This window comes from Stenella coeruleoalba (genome assembly GCF_951394435.1).
Source record: "Stenella coeruleoalba genome assembly, chromosome: 16".
NCBI classification, from domain to species: domain Eukaryota; kingdom Metazoa; phylum Chordata; class Mammalia; order Artiodactyla; family Delphinidae; genus Stenella; species Stenella coeruleoalba.
Genome location: NC_137162.1, coordinates 31,800,890 through 31,820,180, shown reverse-complemented (window position 1 = coordinate 31,820,180; position 19,291 = coordinate 31,800,890). Strand labels below are relative to the sequence as shown.

The following is a 19,291-nucleotide window of genomic DNA, read 5'->3' as shown; positions in this document are numbered from 1 at the left end:
AAACTTGCTTGAACACGTTAATCTCCACATGAATGGTTCTTAACCCCTTTTTGTTTTTGCTGCTCATGATCCCCTTACGAAAATTATGTAAACTTTTCCCAGATAAATGCACAAACACACAGCATTCTACATATAACTTTTAGGATTCATGGATTCTGTGATGCCATGTGAGGAACCTCAGCTGTAACTGGCTGAAGAGGAAACCTTTCCCTCATGAAGTATTCGCTAGTACGGATAAAAGGTAGCAGAGAAAACTTAATGAACACGGCCAACAGAGAGACTTAGGACCCACTTCTACCAGCTGATGGGAGTTCTGCAGTTATCTCTGGGGGTTCTCTGTGAGACAGATATACAGCCAGAAAGGGGCTGAGGACAGACCCCAATGGTATGAGAGTCCCTTGGTGGACCAGCTGGTTTTAGGTCATGTCAGGGAATAGCCTCCACAGAGCATGTGGGACTCCCATGGTCACCTATGCCCTAGCATAAAAAGGTACTGGTTCTTATTTATTTATTTATAAAATTATTTTTTAAAAATAAATTTATTTATTTATTTTTGGCTGTGCTGGGTCTTCGTTGCTGCCCGTTGGCTTTCTCTAGCTGCAGCAAGCGGGGGCTACTCTTCATGCGGTGTGCAGGTTTCTCATTGCAGTGGCTTCTCTTGTTGCGGAGCCTGAGCTCTAGGCACGTGGGCTTCAGGAGTTGTGGCACACGGGCTCAGTAGTTGTGGCTTGCGGGCTCTAGAGCGCAGGCTCAGTAGTTGTGGTGCACGGGCTTACTTGCTCTGCGGCATGTGGGATCTTCCCAGACCAGGGATTCAACCCGTGTCCCCTGCATTGGCAGGCGGATTCTTAACCACTGCGTCACCAGGGAAGTCCCTTTTGTTTGTTTTTAAATAGAATCTCTCTGTGACACTTTGGGGCTAGTGCAAAGAAAAGGCTGGTATCATCCTACTGGACAGTCCAGTGGGGAAGTGGTTCCAGATTTCTGGGCGAGAATTTAGGACAATGAGCCAGACCACCCTCTAATACCACCTTATACTTCAGAGCATGGCCACTTGGCAAAACCTCCGCCACATGGTTTTGCCTCAATTAGCCTGTGATTTGTCAGATTTCTTAAAGGGGGTCACACGCTAGTTTCCATTAACTACTGAAAGTTCTTCTTCCTAAGAGATGTACCTACAGGAAGCTATCTGCGACACTGATAATAAATGGGTCTTTTTCACATGGGCACAACCAGCTACTAGGTGAATGAGCCTGCAGTAGGTTAGCAGGGACTCTGTGGTCAGGGAACAAAGTGCTCCAGTGAGCTAAGTTTTTGTTTTTGGCCGCACTGCACAGCATGTGGGATCTTAGTTCCCTGACCAGGGACTGAACCCGCACACTCTGCAGTGGAAGCACAGAGTCTTAACCACTGGACCACCAGGGAAGTCCTAAGTTTTTTGGAAATGTACTCCCGTGTCATGGCATGGGAGATTCATCTGGGCTGGAGGCCCAGCTCCATCCTTACAAATGTCACAGGAAAATTAACTTCCATAAGCTTCAGTTTCTTCAACTGTAAAATGGACGTATGAATTACCTTTTTTAGAATTACCAGAAAAATCAAAAACATAAATTGCCTTAAGCGCAACCTGAGAATAAAGTCTCAAAAATTACCTCTGGGGGAAGGAAGGAAGGAAGGAAGAGAGGGAGGGAGGGAGGGAGGGAGGAAAGGAAAGAAAAGAAAGATATCTTCGGGAGATTTATCTGTGTCCTGAAAAGAAGCTCTTCCTCCAATTCCCTACCCTAATGGCAGGCATTAGTCACATACCTGGGGTAGACAGTCAGGGCGAGATTCAAAGATGACCAGTAGAACTCCAATTGGGACAGTCACTTGTTCGAGCTCCAAGTCTTTGGCAATTCGGGTCCGGCGCAAAACCCGCCCCACGCTGTCCTGTGAGGAGGCTGCGATCTGCCGCAGACCGATAGCCAGGCTGTTCAATTTAGACGTGGAAAGGCTCAAACGTTTCAGCAGAGGGGCTGCGAGTCTCCCTGAAGAGGTGTGGAGAGCACATGATGAAGCAGTAGACCTGGGAGGGCTATGGCTGTTTTACTGAACACATGGCACTGTGTTAGGAACAGACATGGAACTCAGGGGGTCTCAGGGAGACAAGGACATATCATTTACACAGCTTTTCTGGGAGGGGCAGTTGGGCAGTATACATCATCATGTAAAGGTGTGGACACACCCACACCCTTGGTGTCAGCAATTTTGGTTCCAGAAATTTGTCATTTGTATCAGCAAACCTGCATGTAGTGAGGATACTTATCACAGCATTTTTATTATAGTGGGAAACTGGATTCTACCTATAGATTCAGCCAATGGGGTACAATGCAGTTACTATAAATAAATGTCTATATTTACTGATATGGAAAGCTGTCCAGGATGTAATTTGTGAAAAAGGCAAACTATAAAACAGCATGTATGACATCACCCTAGTTATCACACATTGCATATACATGTGCAGAGAGATGTCGGAAAGCATCAAGAACAGTGATGATCTCTGCCTATCTTTCTGCGTTATTTAAATTTTTTATAATGAGTGAATTATTTTTATAAGCAGAAGTAATAAAGATGTTTTCTTTTGAAATAAAAACTTAAATAGAATTATGGTAAGTTCATATACAGAATTTTCTTTAAATTTTCATATAAAAGCATGCACAGTGTGATCATCTCTCTCTCCACACACACAAACACACACATACTCAGGAAAACCATTTGGAATCACGTATCATAAATCATTACTATGGTTAATGTTGAATGATATTATGAAAAATTTCCCCTTCTTTTTTATAGTCACAACCACCAAGACAAAATTATAAAAAGACTTCTACTTTGGAGGGGAGGAGCCAACCTTATATTAAGAAAGAAATGAAACCATAATTTTATCAACCAATTACATCAATGTAATTAATTTTCTTCACTTCTCCCCATGTGCTAAAAATCGTTTTAATTGTAGTGCATATTAAATATTATACTCCAGTTTTTCACCTCAATGCACGTACATTTTCCATGTTGCCAAAATTATTTTAATTACTACTAAATATTCCATTGAGTTGATACAGTTCAATGTACATGACTGTACCTATGTTATCAGACACTCAGGTTGTTTCCAGTTTTCAACGGTATAAATAATCCTGCTCTAAGAAACTTTATATACAGAGCTATTTTTTCCTCTTGCAATCTTTTCTTAGGGATAAATTTCCTGAAATGGGCTCACGGACTCAAAGGTGATTACCATGCTTGTGTATACCTGAGACTTTGTTCTTAAGCCATGTGTGTCCTTGCGGATTTCCAGAGAGAGATAACTGGGATCAGAAGTCAGAGTTCTACCAACAACTAGGTGTGTGACCTTGAGCAGCAGCTTTAACCCCTGTGGGTCTTAATTCTTTTAACTTAAAGAATTGGATAAGATGTCAATAATAGTAATAAAGATTTCTTCCGTTTATTTAAATTTTTTATGGCTTTCCAATACTGCAAAAATTCAAAAGACCAGATGTAAAGTCTAAAGCAAGTTCCAAAGTAATGGCTCAAAAACGTTTTAAGGAATGAAAATAATGTTGATGAGCCCTGCAAGGTTTCTTCAAAGGGAACACCACTAATTTGGATGTTCAACTTGAGGCACATTTATTCACAAGAAAAGGAAATTTAAAACCCCGTAAAATCAACCCCCATTATTTTAGGGTGGAAAAGACAGAGAATTAAGAAAAGGAGAGAAAGATGAGGGCCTCCCTGACTCCACATATTTAGCTGTCTTCAGTGAGAGTTCAGCCACCTCACTTATGCTACCATTAGCACCTCAAGGGCATTTCTGGATGGCAGACTACATACTGGTTAAGGAACTAGGAGATAAGCTATCTTTCAACACAGGCTGCACAAACTATTTCCACAACTATTTTATATGCACTGTCCATCTGGGTTTCGTTCCCAGATCTGCTACTGGCTGTATGGTTTTAGGCATGTAACAACTTCTCTCCGCTTTAGTTTTCTCCTCTGTAAAACAGGGATAATAAATAGTAGGTACCTTATAGGTACCATGTTCTGAAGAGAAAATCAGATCCTGCCTGTTAATCCCTTAGCATAATGCCCAGAAACACAGAAAGGCCTCAGTAAATGTTAGCTGCTATTAGCTTAATGTCTAAAATAGTGAGGTCCTCAATCTTTTTCTTTTTTGTCTTGAAATTGCCACAGTAGCCATGGCTTGTGACTGTGGGGAATGGAAGGAAAAAGCCCCTCAGTGGGTGGGGGGTGGGTAGGTGTTATATGGAATATCTGAGAAAAGGGGTGGAGGTAGTTAGTACATGTACTTTGAAAACTCCCAATGAATACCAGCCACCAACCCTCAATAAAAATGATGTACACAGTATGTAATTTCTTCCATGACCATCTTGACTTTAGGCAGACTATGATATAAGAATTATTAGTAAAACAAAGAATAAAACCCCAAATAAATCTCTCTAAAACTAAGTTGCCTGGTCTTTACCTTCTGCCTCCTCCAAGTCTTTTTTGTTGGCTAACAGGATCTCATCTCGCTGGTCCGTCAACAGATCAGCCAGATGATGGATAATCTCTGCTCTCTAGGAAAAAAGGTAAAACATTAAAACAAATAAGCAAACACGTTACCCCATAAAAAACGCACACCAAACTTTTAAACCTACTCTTCTGAGTGTGCCCGGCCTTGCTCCTAAATCCCAATCGTCAACGACTGAAACCTCCTTACTTCACTCATTCGTTTCCCACCACTGCTCCCCTCATTTTTCCTTCCTCTCTCACTACTAACCTCCCCATTTCTTCTCACTTTTCTTCCTCTTTTACCACTCTTGATCATGATGATTAGCAAACCACAGCCTTGTGGTGGGGGAGAGGGTGTGATGAATTATTCAGTTTGTCCATGAGACAGGCGCCAGCACTTTGAATCAGCATGACATACACATCTCATTTAATAGCACCAGCTGTAAAGCTGATTTCCCAGGTAAGTTTTTGCATCTAGTTCTTCTTTTTCGACAATTATTTATTAAATGAATTCAGTCAAAGGGGAAAAACCCAGTCCTGGATGCTGGAGGAGACCCCAATCCTTACCCACCTAGATGAGGAAACATGGCAAATCAGAGTAGTGATTACTAAAGGAGTAAAAGAATTGATTTAATAGAGAGAGAAGCTAGGGTTCTCCTGGGCTTTCCTTTTCCTACTTGTAGTTATTTTAAATTTTCTTCTCCCTTCTCAGGCCAAAGTACTCCCCAGAAGAAACGTATATACATCACTTTCAAATCCAGCCCTAACACCGCAACCCTTGGGAAGCCAGCAGCCTGCTTCCACCCGACCTTCTCACACTTCATCGTGTCTGCTACTTCAACTGACTGAGTCACTGTGGACAGGGCAGGGCTATGACATGGAGCAGGCTCTGAACTTCCATCTTCTAGGTAATCTTGGTGATTTGGATGAGGTGGGAAAAGTTACTTTCCTACATTTCCCTGCCCACTATGTGGCAGGATTTGGGAGCCTCTCTGGTCTCATGATTTTCATGATACTTTTGATCAAAACATCATAGTGATGCAAAGCTACCTTAGGCTTCAAGCCTATAAAAGACAGAAGGGAAAATGAAATTTAGAAAAAGAAAAAAGGCAGAACAAATCTGAATCAGAGTTGTAACTCAGATCTAACTCTACAGGACTCGAGGAATAAAGGGGGAAACAGCAGGCTTGACTGTGCACTAAACCTCACAGTTATGACTCACTCTGAAAACTAACAAAACTATCAGCTAGGGTTATTACCTGCTCAGGTTCCAAAGTGGCCAACATCCTTCCTCCTGATCGAGCCATTTCTCCCTGCTGCTCCACGGTAGGGCCTGCAAGAACATTTGCAAACATCAGCTCACGGTCAGCTCACTGCCCCCTCACTATCCCAGATGTGCACGGGCTCCTTGCAGGCACACAGCACACGCTCAGGGTCTTGGCGTGCTTTTTTCACATCCAGAGATCACTCTGACCAATAAACTGGCAGAAGAGCATACCAGATTAACTCAGGCAGAAACACAAGAACCTGTCTGCATTTTTGGGGCAGACAATATGATTTATGTCTTCTAGGGTTCTTCTCAATTCCACTTTGGCTTCCATTTTCTAATGTGTTTGCATTTCTGAATGCAGATTATATGGCAGTGCTGTCTTTGCGAACACCTGAGAGAGCCCATACTATTTCGTATGCATCTTTGCCTCTCCAGTGTTCATTAGTATCTGGCATCCAGCATGGGCCTAGCAACTGTTTCCTGAGAAAATGGATGCTTACACTCTTTCACTTAGTGATTTTAGTGGGAACAGGAGGCCTAGTTAGGCAGGTTAGATAAGTTTTACAAAACCAAAGTAGAATCCAATTTTGCAAGCAGTGTTCGAAACTATACCATATTTCATAATGTTAGCACATGAATTTTGTAAGCTCTCCTCCCAGAGGGAGAGCTCAGTCTTCAGCCCCATCTAGGCCATGGAGTTACTAGCAATCATCCAGAGACCATGGGACTCTATGAAGAACTACTTACCTGCAGGCTTTACTTCGGAAAAGAAGGTGCCAACTTTCTTTCCCTCCACAATGTCTGTGATGACATGCCCAGACACCTTCGGGTGGGTCCCATTGGCAATGACCACAGAAGTACCACCTTGCAAAGCCCAGAGGGCTGCTTTCACCTAACGGGAGAAGTTAGATCCATGGATGAGATTCAGACCTTTGTAGGGTCTAGGCCCCTGCACTTTAAACATGCAAAAACATAGCAAATACAACATGATATTGAGCAATTTAATTATCTGTAGGAAGGTTCTGCACAGCTCAGAAGCTCTCAAGACACGCTCAGCCCATGCACTCTTCCCAACCCAACCCTGGCATGTGTTGTCTAAAGATAAACCAATCCGCCCCTTGTGCTCAGCGTGTTCTCTAAGCCTCTCTAGTACTGGGACGCATAACTTCTACATTTGACTTATTGTGCCAGCTTGCAGCGTCCAGCTTGCTGCTTGCCTGGAATCTGATCATGAGCACTCTTGGGCTTTTGTACCTGGGGTTCTTGTCCTCCTCTCTGCCATTGCTACGTATGATTCTGTACCTAAAGGGTATAACTTCTTAGAACAATTAATGGGAGAGAAGAACTTTTTAAAGGTTTCATCAAGAAATATTTGAGCTCTGGGGCTTCCCTGGGGGCACAGTGGTTGAGAGTCCACCTGCCGATGCAGGGGACGCGGGTTCGTGCCCTGGTCCGGGAAGATCCCACATGCCGTGGACCGGCTGGGCCCGTGAGCCATGGCCGCTGAGCCTGCGCGTCCGGAGCCTGTGCTCCACAACGGGAGAGGCCACAACAGTGAGAGGCCCGCGTACAGCAAAAAAACAAAAAAAAGAAAGAAAGAAATATTTGAGCTCTAATATTAACACTTAGAGGATTTATGAATTATGAAAAAATATAGACCCTGCCCTTGAGGAGGTTATAATATGAACACACGCTTAATATATTAATAAAAATACATAGAAAGACATCACTAAATATAGGTACACAACATGCATTAAACCTGTATTTAGATATGTGTATCTTTAAGTGTGTATGTGCATCAGCCCTCAACTACAAAAGTAAGAAGGATAAAATACAGTTTCGTTTGTAAATTGTTACGGGCAATAAAGGCACCAGATTCTTACCTTGGCTTCCATGCCACCCATTCCCACTCTGGACTTGGTTCCGAATGTCACAGACTGCTGATCACCAGGATAAAATATATCAATGAGCTTTGCATCATCTGACCCTGGGGGGTTGTCAAAGAGGCCTAAAAAGTGGACAAGAGTCGGTAATGCTGTTTAACAGAAGTGAGCATCCCCCAAGACAGACCTCCACAGGGACCTGCCAACTATAACTACTCTGTACTCTACTCATCCAGATAAATTCTGCTATTCCACCAGCTCGAACAAGAAAAGAGGTCAAGGGATTCGTGGAGTCTACTCACACCGAAAACCAGCTCCAGGAGGACGCACCTTACATACTTTTGTAACTTTGCCTCATAAATGAATGTTTGCCAGCAACAGAGCGTGGCCATATCCCTGGCACAGAATTTACTGGCCCTGCCCACAGTCTACAGGGAAGCTATCCTCACCTTTGCCATTTCTACTATGATGCTGAACCTTAAGGATGCAACTGAAAAAGATGAGTGGCTTTTGCACAAACAGTGCAGCAGCTGTATACTGTTGAATGTGACTCTTTCCAAGGGCATGACATATGAAACAGGTTCTCATTAACTCTCACAGTACCCTTTGAAACAGTCACATTATACGCCCCACATTATGGGTAAGCCTTTCTGAAGGTTAGGCTGAGTCAGCAGAAGAGCGCATGACTCTTGGCTTTCAGTCTGGATTTGTCACCACAAAGCCTGTGTCCTCTTTATAACTGAGTAGCGTGACATAAAATAAGAGGTACACAAAATGTTACATGCATACCATCTGAGATTAAAAATCCTCACAATTTCACTTCAAAAAAGAATGTGTCTGAGCCTTAGAAGGGGAAAAGAGGGCCTGAGAAAATGGAGTCATGTCAAGGTCTAAGGGGGACACAGACAGGGAGGAACTGCTAGTGGTCAGGAACTGGCTGAAGGACATTTTAGGCAGTGATGTTTTTGGTTTTTAAGTTACTGCTTTTCCTGTGCTAAAATACACCCCTGTGCTTCACTGTTCCAAAACTTTTTTTAAAAAAATTAATTAATTAATTAATTATTTATTTTTGGCTGTGTTGGGTCTTCGTCGCTGTGCACAAGGTTTCTCTAGTTGCGGACAGTGGGGGCTACTCTTCGTTGCAGTGCATGGGCTTCTCATTGTCGTGGCTTCTCTTGTTGCGGAGTACGGGCTCTAGGTGCGCAGGTTTCAGTAGTTGTGGCACGTGGGCTCAGTAGTTGTGGCACATGGGCTTAGCTGCTCTGTGGCATGTGGGGTGTTCCCAGGCCAGGGCTCGAACCCATGTCCCTTGCATTGGCAGGCGGATTCTTAACCACTGCGCCACCAAGGAAGCCCTATTCCAAATCTTTAACACAACCGTGTCATGTGCACCCTCTCTAGGAGAGTAAGTGAATCGGAGCAGTGAGGACATCAGTGTCTAGTGCACAACAAAGTAGTGCAAACCATGAGCAGCAATTACAGGGAGAGAGAAATAACCTCTCACAACCCCTATCCGCCTCAACCCAGCACCCCACAGTTCCCAGGGTCTTCTGCTGGGTTCATCTCAGAAGGCACTATGCTATGAGATCATGAGTAGTACTGGACAATTCTAAGGCAAACCCCCAGAGATGCTAGGACTTCCTAGCATTCTGATATTCTGCCTCCTCCTCTTCTTTATAGCAGCTCTCAAACCCACCAAGAGCATATTTAAAATTCAGATAATGTTCTAAAAATCAATATTCAGTGGATAACGAATCAGAGTGAAAAGCACAAGCCTGCCAACGACCAGTTTTGGGGTTTGAGGCTGCATTGAAACTAAGGTTTACTAGAGCCTAGTTCAAGTTGGATTTTATATATTGATCTCTCAAACTCATATCCTTTGCCTTGCTAGGCAGTATAGGAGAGAAGAGTGTAGATTTTTAAACTGAAAAGATTTAGATTCGAAACCAGCCTCTGCCAAGTACTAGCTATATGACTTTGAATAAACCGTTTAACTAATGTGAATTCAATTTTTAATTTCTTCACCTGAATAATAGGCTAACCTACCTACTTTGCAGGGTTGCTACAAGGGTGAATAAATTGACATTTATAAAGCACCTAGCACAGTATCTGTACACATCAGAAGTTGAAAAAAAATCTTGTGACTAACCAAAATGCCTTGTTCTCCAGAGTGGCTTACTCTTACCCCAGCTTAGTTGTTCCTATCCTGAGACTTCAAATTTACAGTGAATAAACATGGTACCAAGACTTCATACAGGTAAAGATACTGATCTGTAAGTATGATATCTCTGACCCTCCACGTGCGCAGGAGACAGATCACAGCACTGGTACCTGCCCCTGCCTCCACCAGGCAGCCCCCTGACCTTCACTTATGCTGCTGAAGTGTAAACTGGGGAAAAGTCCTGCCATGTTAACCTGCCATGGGTGTGGGCAGGGAACTAAATAGGTTTTTCTGACTTCCTGGGAATGTAATGGGAGACTTTTGGAATCCTGTAGGTTTGGCCTAATTTAGACACATCTACCATATCTGTGGGTCAAAATGTAAAACGGGAACAGCTTAAGAAAGTGAGACGAGTGAATGGAGAGCCAAGTTGGAGCCAAGAGGGGCCCCTCCACGAAGAAGGCGAAAGCAGAGAGGAAAAGAGTAACACAGAAGAACACAGTGGCCACAGCCTGGATTTTCTGCAGTGGCTCCAATTTAAAATAATGTGTCTTGTGATTTACATTAAAACTAAAAGTGATCAAGACCCCAATGAGGTATCACTTCACACCCATGAGGATGGCTACAATCAAAAAGGCAGATACCAAGAGGGAAATGTTGGTGAGGATGTGGAGAAACTAGAATCCTCATACACTGCTGGGAAAATGTAGAAAGGTGCAGTTGCTTTGGAAACCAGGCTGGTATTTCTTCAAAAGGCTAAACATATGATCCAGCAATTCTACTCCTAAGTAAAATAAAGAGCATCTTCACACCAAAACTTGTGCACAAATGTTCACAGAAGCATTAGTCACAATAGCTTAAATGTCTATCAGCTGATGAGTAGGTACATAAAATGTAGTATATCTATATAGTGGAATATTATTTGGCAATAAAAATAAATGAAGTACTAATATGTGTATAATATCAATAAACCTTGAAAACATTAAGTGAAAAAAGTCAATCACAAAGGATCACATATTGTATGATCACATTTATATAAAATGTCTAGAACAAGCAAATCAACAGAGACAGAAGGTAGATTAGAGGTTGCCAAGGGCTGGAGAGTTTCAGGGGAAGTGAGGAACGATTGCTAATGGGTATGGGTTTCTTGATGGGGTGATAAGAAATGTTCTAAATTGTGGTGAGGGTTGAACAACTGTATGAATATACTAAAAATCACTGAAATATAAATTTTAAATAGGTGAATTGTATGTTACGTGAATTCTATCTCCATAAAGCGGTTATAAAAAACAAATTAAAGTGCCTGGAGGTAACAACATTTCAGCATTCAAACTTCATCTCCCAGACCACCCCCACCTTCTTTTGAATCACAAAACCCTTTTCGGACCATATGGCTCAGAAAATAATGGTCCACAGTTAAAAAGATCAGAAGCACTCAAACAAAGAGGGGAACTCATGTGCCCACACATACAGTATTTCAAACAAAGACTAGATAAAAAGAAAAGGCATTGCTTTGTACCTTCTACATCTGAAAGAACAATTAAGAGGTCAGTCTTCATTTCCACAGCCAGACGGGCAGCCAGGCTATCGTTATCTTTAACACTAATAACCTAAAATGCAGGTAAAAAGTCATGAGCTTTGCAGTTCAAAAAAGTTCACGGAAGTACTCAGCTAGGCTCTGGCAGGAAAAATCAACAACCCTGAGTATATGCATGACAGCTCTGACAGGCCTTTCAGTTTGCAAAACACCATGCCTACTGGCAACCCCCTTTCCAAATATGCACCCTTCTATCCACTGACACACACAAGCCATGCTCACAGCACCACCTTAAATCACTATTGCGCCTCACCCAGTTGAACGAAACCCCCTGTCTTCAGAAGAGCTTATGCAGCCACTGCTCCAGGATGCCAGCTTCTCTCCCCATCTCTCCATCTTGTTTATGCCCAGCGTCCGGTGTTAGTACATGCAGCCTAGCATGGCATTAGTGTCTACAGCATGCTCAACCCTCGGTAATACTTTACCCACATTTACCCCCTGGAGATCACTATTGGGCTCTGCTGGGGGCACAACAGCATCGTTTGTGTTGACAATGGGGACGATGTTCATTCGGAGGAGCTCATGAAGTGTCCCATTGAGGTTCCGGCGCTTCTGCTCATCGTGGAAATCCAAATTGGTCACCAAAATCTATGGGGATATATGTATATGTATAGCTGATTCACTTTGTTATAAAGCAGAAACTAACACACCATTGTAAAGCAATTATACTCCAAAAAAGATGTTAAAAAAATAAATAAAAATAAAAGGGGTAAAGAGATTGAAAAACGCAGGAGACAGGAAAATGATGAACTTCCGAGGAACAGCATCCAAAGGATGCTAAGAGTAGAGGAGTTCAGAATGGAACACACATCTCTGGAGACTTATCCCGTACAGTTCAGAATGGAACACACATCTTTGGAGACTTATCCAATTCTTTTGGAGATTGGAAAAAAGTTAGAATCACCTGGAAGATTTATTTTAGGATGCTTAAGACTTTTGAAAAGTACTTTAATCCTCAGAGAGCTATGAAATCTCGTCCATTTACAAAATTAAGAAAATGAATGTATCTACTTTAGCGGGATACTGGAGGGAGTAATGACTGCCATAAATTTCTAAAATATCTTTGTATCCCAGCATCTGATTCAAAGTCTGGCCATACACAGTAGGTGCTGAAACATGTAGTGAGTGAATGAATGAATGGTTACTCTGCCTGGAAAATGTATTAAACCACAGGGAATAGGGCCACGTGGTTCCTGTTTTTGCTCTGTGGCTGACCACTGCCCGAGTCAGCAAAGACACGGTCAAGATGAGTCTGAGAGGTTTAGGGAGGTGAGTCTTTAGTCACAAACTGAAAGAAGGGCGGACAAAACTTCGCTCAGGGGACGGGATGCACACAAGCTGCTCAAAGGCAGCGTGGAGAGCCGGGTGTGGGGGCCGGTTAACAGCTCCACTCCCTGGCTTGAATCAGGGTATTAGGCAATGTTTAGCAGGAGAGAAAGATAAAGGGGGGTGACAGTAAGAAACAAAATGGTAACAAACTCCGAAGCTCAGGAATAAATGTTCAGTGAAATCCCTGCAACGTTCATGGAAGAGGGTTCTTGTGATGTAGGGCAGCGCTGACGTAGGAAAAGGCTGGAGGCGGATGGCCAAGAATTCTTGGAAGGTACTGAAACAGTCCAAGGGGGAATGGTTAAGCCCTGAACTAGGGTCTGGCTATGGTAACTGAGAAGATGACAGCAGCCTTAATGATATGGAAAATGTGGGCGAAGAAGACAAAATGATAACATCACCAAGGGAAATAATTTACTCACTCATTTGATAAAAAAGTTATTGAGTACCTCTGAAATGCCAGATCCTGTACTAGCTCTTGGGATGGAGAATAAAAATGTTGATGATTTGGGGAAGATGGAACGGGTTAGATCATGAATGTCTTTTCAGAAAGTTTAGCCCTGTAGGAAAAAGGCCTGGGACAAAGGTGAATATATAGATCCTGGTTCTGGTGGTGGAAGGTCAAACAATAAAAGTAAACACGTGTGTGTAGGAGAGGCAAGCCGGAGGTATAAAGGCCCAGTGAAAACACCTGTGGCTCCAACAGCTTAACAAACAAGACATGGGAGACAAGAGACCAGAGAGAAAAGTATGTGCTTGGAGAAGGGCAATCTGTTAGGATGCAAATAAGTTTCATTTCTATGAATGAAAAATAGCTGTTGTCCTTGTTTAAGTCTTTAATCTGACAAACAACTTATGGGAGATTTTCAAAAGCCCCTGATAATGGTCTTCAAAACAAGATTACTAAAGAAAACAAGGAACCACAGGATAAGGGGCAAAGGGTACAGATTTCTTACAGATCAGATCATGGGGAAGGCAAAGGTGTGGGAGTGAAGGGGCCCCTGGATGAAGGCTTGCTGGAAACTGGAGGGCACAGAGCTCTTTTACATCAATACTAATAAAAACAACGGCTAATGTACAGTATTTTTAATGATACTTTCACTAAAACAAACAAACGAACAAAAAACCTCAAGAAGTATCATACCTGGGAAAAAACAAAACAAAACAAAAGCATAGTTCCTGGATCTAAGTTTCCTCACCTGGCTCCATGCACTTAAAAAAAAAATTAAAGACTAAAACTGTTATTGCACTATGGAGGAAAAAAGAGCTGATAATAAAAGGAGACAAAAATTGAGATTTCCATTGCATTTATGTAACCGAAAAAAAAATCTAAGATTACAGAGAGTGGGGTCCCAGCCACAAACAAAAGTATCCAAGTCCATGCCTTTCTGTTTCAGCTCCCTTACTCAAGGACACTCTGGTATAATGCCAGAACGTCACTGTGGATAACAACTTAAAAATGATGGAGAGGGACTTCCCTGGTGGCGCATCAGTTAAGAATCCGCCTGCCAATGCAGGGGACACGGGTTCGAGCCCGGGTCCAGGAAGATCTCACATGCCGCGGAGAAACTGAGCCCGTGCGCCACAACTACAGAGCCTGCACTCTAGAGCCCATGAGCCACAGCTACTGAACCCGCGTGCCTAGAGCCTGTGCTCTGCAACAAGAGAAGCCACCGCAATGAGAAGCCCGCGCACCGCAACGAAGAGTAGCCCCTGCTCGCCACAACTAGAGAAAGCCTGTGTACAGGCAGCAACAAAGACCCAACACAGCCAAAAACAAAAAAAATAAAAAAAATAAATGATGGAGAACAGAAAAAGTGATAGGAAATGCAAGGGCCAAACCTGAAAGGATGTATATGTAACATCATCTGTGTATAATAACATCTGTGTAAATGATAGGATCAGAGGCAGCAAATTGGAAAGTACCTTGGGGAGTAAGGTTTTTTCAGTTGTTTTGTGATATTTAGATGTTTCTATTTAGTGTGCAGTTGTATAGCTGATTAAAAACCCAACCAAAAAAATTCTGGAAATTTAGGTAAAAAAGAAATAATGTAGAAAGAAGGTTCTAGCACATTCAGGGGGACCACTAAAAATTTTTAAGTTCCATGAGGACTAGAACATGGCTGATTTGTTCACTGCAGTATCCCCAATGTCTAACAGACTCCTTGGTACACATGGTGCTCAATAAAGATTTGCTAAATGAATTAAAAACCAACCAACCGGGCTTCCCTGGTGGCGCAGTGGTTAAGAATCCACCTGCCAATGCAGGGGACACAGGTTCGAGCCCTGGTCCAGGAACACCCCGCATGCCGCAGAGCAACTAAGCCCGTGCGCCACTACTGAGCTGAGCCTGTGCTCTAGAGCCCACGAGCCACAACTACTGAAGCCTGCAAGCCTAGAGCCCGTGCTCCGCAACAAGGGAAGCCACCTCAATGAGAAGCCCGTGCACCGCAACGTAGACCCAACACAGCCGGAAAAAAAAAAAAAAGTTAAATAATTAAAAAAACAAAAAACAACCAAACACTAGCATTTCTCTTCAACACTTAGTAGATATCTATTATATAAGGCAACCAGGTGCAAAGAGAAACAAGCCAGCTGAAGTCAAAGAAGCCAATGAAATAAAGATATCTAACCTTTCTATCTTCAGAAGTATCAGTACTTGTAGTAGTCCTAAGAGTTATTTGTATAATAACAAGAGCTAACACTTACTGAGAAAGTACTATTTAACAGACATATTAAATGCTTTTCATATATTTTCTCACTGAGCCCTTCCAAAAACTCTTTGCAATAGGCACTGATGACATCCTCATTTTTCAGATGAGGAAACTGAGGCACAAAAAGGTTAGACTTAAAAACTTTCTCCAGATCTCCCAACTAGCAAGTGGTGAAGCTGAGACTGTATCCTGGCAGTCTGGCTCCAGAGCGCTGCTCGTATCACCTTGCTCCACGGGAATCACCCTCACAGGTCCCACACCCCCCTTGTGGAGGGTCAGCCTCTCACCTGGGCAGCGCAGATGCTGTACTGGGTAAACATGGCTTCATACAAGGCCATCAGCCCACTCTGTCCGGCGGCTGCACAGGCTCGGGCTTCTAAGACTGGAATTGCCTGTAACATGCCAACAGACAAGGTATCGCTGGGGCGAGGGAAGGGGGCCTGAGGACCCTGTTATAGGGGGTGGGGAAGCCACACTTACCATCTCCTTCAGCTGGTTCTGCCCCGAGTGTAGGGCCTGCCGCACGCTCTGAGACAGAAGGATCTCATGGCGCAAGCGTTGCTTGCCAAAGGCTACAGCTCCACTAGTCACCAGCATCATCTCTCGGCCTTGATTCTGCAGTACTGACACCTGACATTGAGGAAGGAAAAGGCACAAGTCCTTGTAATATCTCTTTCCTTTCATCACAAGAGATTCAGGGAGGATGGACTAATGAGTGGATCCCAAATGCCGGTTTACAGACCAGCACTGGGCTGGCTCTGGAAGTATCACCCAGGTTGTTTGGTAAAAACACAGACTCCTACATGCTTCCTCGAATCTGATAAGTAGGTGGCAGATAGAAATGAGAAGTTTTTAATAAGGAGATTCCAGTGTGTAGGTACGTTTGGCAACCACAGGACTTGAAGATATGTGGAGGAGTCTATAATGCGGAAGATCCAGTTGTTTCAGGAAATAAAGCCCAGAATACAAGTCTGGAGCCAGGAAATGCAACATAAACTTAGCAGATGGCTTCTCAAATTCTAAGGCATGACCTGGGGAGACGAAGCTGTTTCTGGGGCGTGTCTGATTCTCATGCTTTGCCTCTGGCTAGACCAGGGACAGTGCTGTTCCACTCTGTCTGCCTAGAACCAGTTTTGGTTACTTTGTTTCCCACCTAGGACGGATCCACATGAAAGAATCAAAGATTCAATATTCCTAACCTGTCCATTCCTCCTGATGCTTGAACCTATAACCTAGCTCAGGAACTCGGAGACAGCTATGATAAACCATGATCTAAAAAAAATAACTTATCATCACAGAAGATTTCATACTTAACCAAAGTGGTAAGAATCGAACTACAAAACCCTATGTACTCTTCACCCAGCTTCAACAACCACCTCTCATGGCCAATTTCTCACTCTCCAATATTCCTTTTATAGCTCCACCATTATTTTATTTTTTTAAAATATTTATTTATGTATTCATTTGGCTGCACCGGGTCTTAGTTGCAGCATGCGGGATCTTTACTTGAGGCACACAGGATCTTTACTTGAGGCATGTGAACTCTTAGTTGTGGCACGTGGGATCCACTTCCCTGACCAGGCACTGAACCTGGGCTCCCTGCATTGGGAGTGCACAGTCTTGGCCATTGGATCACCAGGGAAGTCCCTCCACCATTATTTTAATACAAATCCCAGGCTCCAGACACATTATTTCATTTGTAAATATTTCAGAAAGCAATTGCTAAAACAGAGGGTATAGGCACACATCCACAAAACCATTATTATCTAAAATATTTCAATAATTTCCTAATATCAAATATCTGGTCAGTGTTCACATTTCCCCAATTTTTTCAGCTTGCTCAAATTAAGGTGAAAATTAAGCCCACACATTGCAATTAGCTGAAGTGTCTCTTAATTCACTTTTAATCCATAGGTTCCTCTCTATAATTTTTTCCCTTGTAATTTGTTAAAGAAACTGGGTTATTTGTCCTTTAGGGTTTCTCAGCTGTGATTTTCCTGCTTCTGTCTCTGTGGCATAGTATTCTATTTCTTGCAAACTGCTGTTAGGTATGAAGGCTTGATTTTTTTTGTCAAGAGTTCTTTACAGGTCGTGGTGTCCATCAAGGGGATACATAAGGGCTGACCGTCTTTCTTTTTGTGATGTTAGTTACTGTTGATCATCATCACCAAGACCTATTAATTCATTAGGGGCTATAAAATGCTAATATTCTAATTCATGCATTTCTTCTTTATTTACAGGCTGGAATAATTCCATAAAGGGAAACTTTCCTTCATTAACTATTTGGCTACCTTGAGGTATGGTTTGGATATGAAAGGCAGCACAGATATGTGGCTCTTTCCCTTTATTTACCAGTTTCCAAAATGAGTAGGTTCTCTAGAATCCCTCAAGATGACCAATGAATTTTTTTTAAGTATAATTGTGATTCATAGATTTAAACATATTTCATGTGTTTAAATTCAGTGCAGTAATTATTGATGTTCAGATATTCCCATCTCTGACCAATGGAAGCCTCTTTAAGTCAGCTCCTGAGTCCATCTAACATGATCAGATGCCTTGGACAAGACAGTTGCCTCCATATGTTAGTACTGCACTGATCTAGAAAACTGTTCCTTAAGGTCCAGGGGTGTCCCCAGAAGGAGAGCTGGCAACCTAAGCAAACCATTACCAGGTTCTCCCCACTGTTTTCATCAAGTTTCTCCTTTGCTCAAAATCTTCAATCTTCCTCCTAGACTGAACCCCAAGTCCTCTACCTGGTTTCAAAGCCCTGCCTAATGGAATTATACACATTCTCCCTGATGAGATCACCACCACTCCTCTCACCTCCTCTCTGGCCCATCAGCTTGCCATACTCATTCCTGCTTTTGTCTCCCACCTGGAAACTACTTGTAGGGCCTCCCCATCCCCAGAAACATCAGGCTACACAACACCAGGGGCACCATTCACAATGTGCACTTAGCAGCACGGAACATTTCCCCTCTGCTGGTGCAAATCCTATCAGTCACAAAGGCCCACCCTGAGTCTCAGCTCTCCTAGGAAGTCCCAAGAATGACCACACTCTCATTTGACCTTCCCACCTCTGGACCTGTCAGTCACTGTCATTTGTGCCCTCTCATTTGGATATTATCTGTCTTGAACAATCACCTGATTATTTTGGGAGTCCCAGTCTGGCTCCCCAAGGGCAGAGACAACCGTTAGAGGTCTATTAACGCCCTCACAATGTAGCCCTTTGATAAATATTTGTTACACTGCATTGATCTGAGGGACTCAATCTGAAAGGCAGATTTGATAATAATTGCTTAGTACAGAAAATATATGAAGAAAATTCCATCAAATTTCAGGTTAGTAGTTTTCTAATACCAACTCCAGCAAAATTTTTTTTTTTTTTTTTTTTTTTGGGGGTACGCGGGCCTCTCACTGGCTCCGGACGTGCAGGCTCAGCGGCCATGGCTCACGGGCCCAGCCGCCAGACCGGGGCACGAACCCATGTCCCCTGCATCGGCAAGCGGACTCTCAACCACTGCGCCACCAGGGAAGCCCCAAAATTGTTTTTTAAAACTGAAAATACGGCTATGGAAGATAGAGCTGAATTACAGCTAGAATGGAAAAGCTCTAGTTTTATCTCCAGGATACTTGGATGTTTGGGATTTTTTGACTCTTGGTCAGGGGTTGGCAAACTTTGGCCTGCAGGTCAAATCTGACCTGTGCCTGTTTTTGAAAATAAAATTTTATCAGAACACAGCCCATGCTTGTTCATTTATGTATTGTCTAAGGTTGCTTTTGTGCTAC

At 43.0% G+C, this 19,291-nt stretch overlaps 1 protein-coding gene across 2 annotated transcripts in view; it reads right to left on the bottom strand.

The window, feature by feature from the left end:
• Positions 1–19,291, bottom strand: part of ALDH18A1 (aldehyde dehydrogenase 18 family member A1) — a 47,090-nt gene that overhangs the window by 10,373 nt on the left and 17,426 nt on the right. Inside the window, exons 4-12 of one of the 2 annotated variants that reach the window (XM_079900532.1) lie at positions 15,983–16,132; positions 15,790–15,894; positions 11,889–12,047; positions 11,382–11,472; positions 7,702–7,826; positions 6,566–6,710; positions 5,808–5,881; positions 4,520–4,613; positions 1,807–2,027 (exon numbers count right to left, since the gene is read on the bottom strand). In XM_079900532.1, the coding sequence (XP_079756658.1) occupies positions 1,807–2,027; positions 4,520–4,613; positions 5,808–5,881; positions 6,566–6,710; positions 7,702–7,826; positions 11,382–11,472; positions 11,889–12,047; positions 15,790–15,894; positions 15,983–16,132 (1,164 nt within the window). The remainder of the gene's footprint in view (positions 1–1,806; positions 2,028–4,519; positions 4,614–5,807; positions 5,882–6,565; positions 6,711–7,701; positions 7,827–11,381; positions 11,473–11,888; positions 12,048–15,789; positions 15,895–15,982; positions 16,133–19,291) is intronic. The other variant, XM_079900533.1, reaches the window with a different exon arrangement.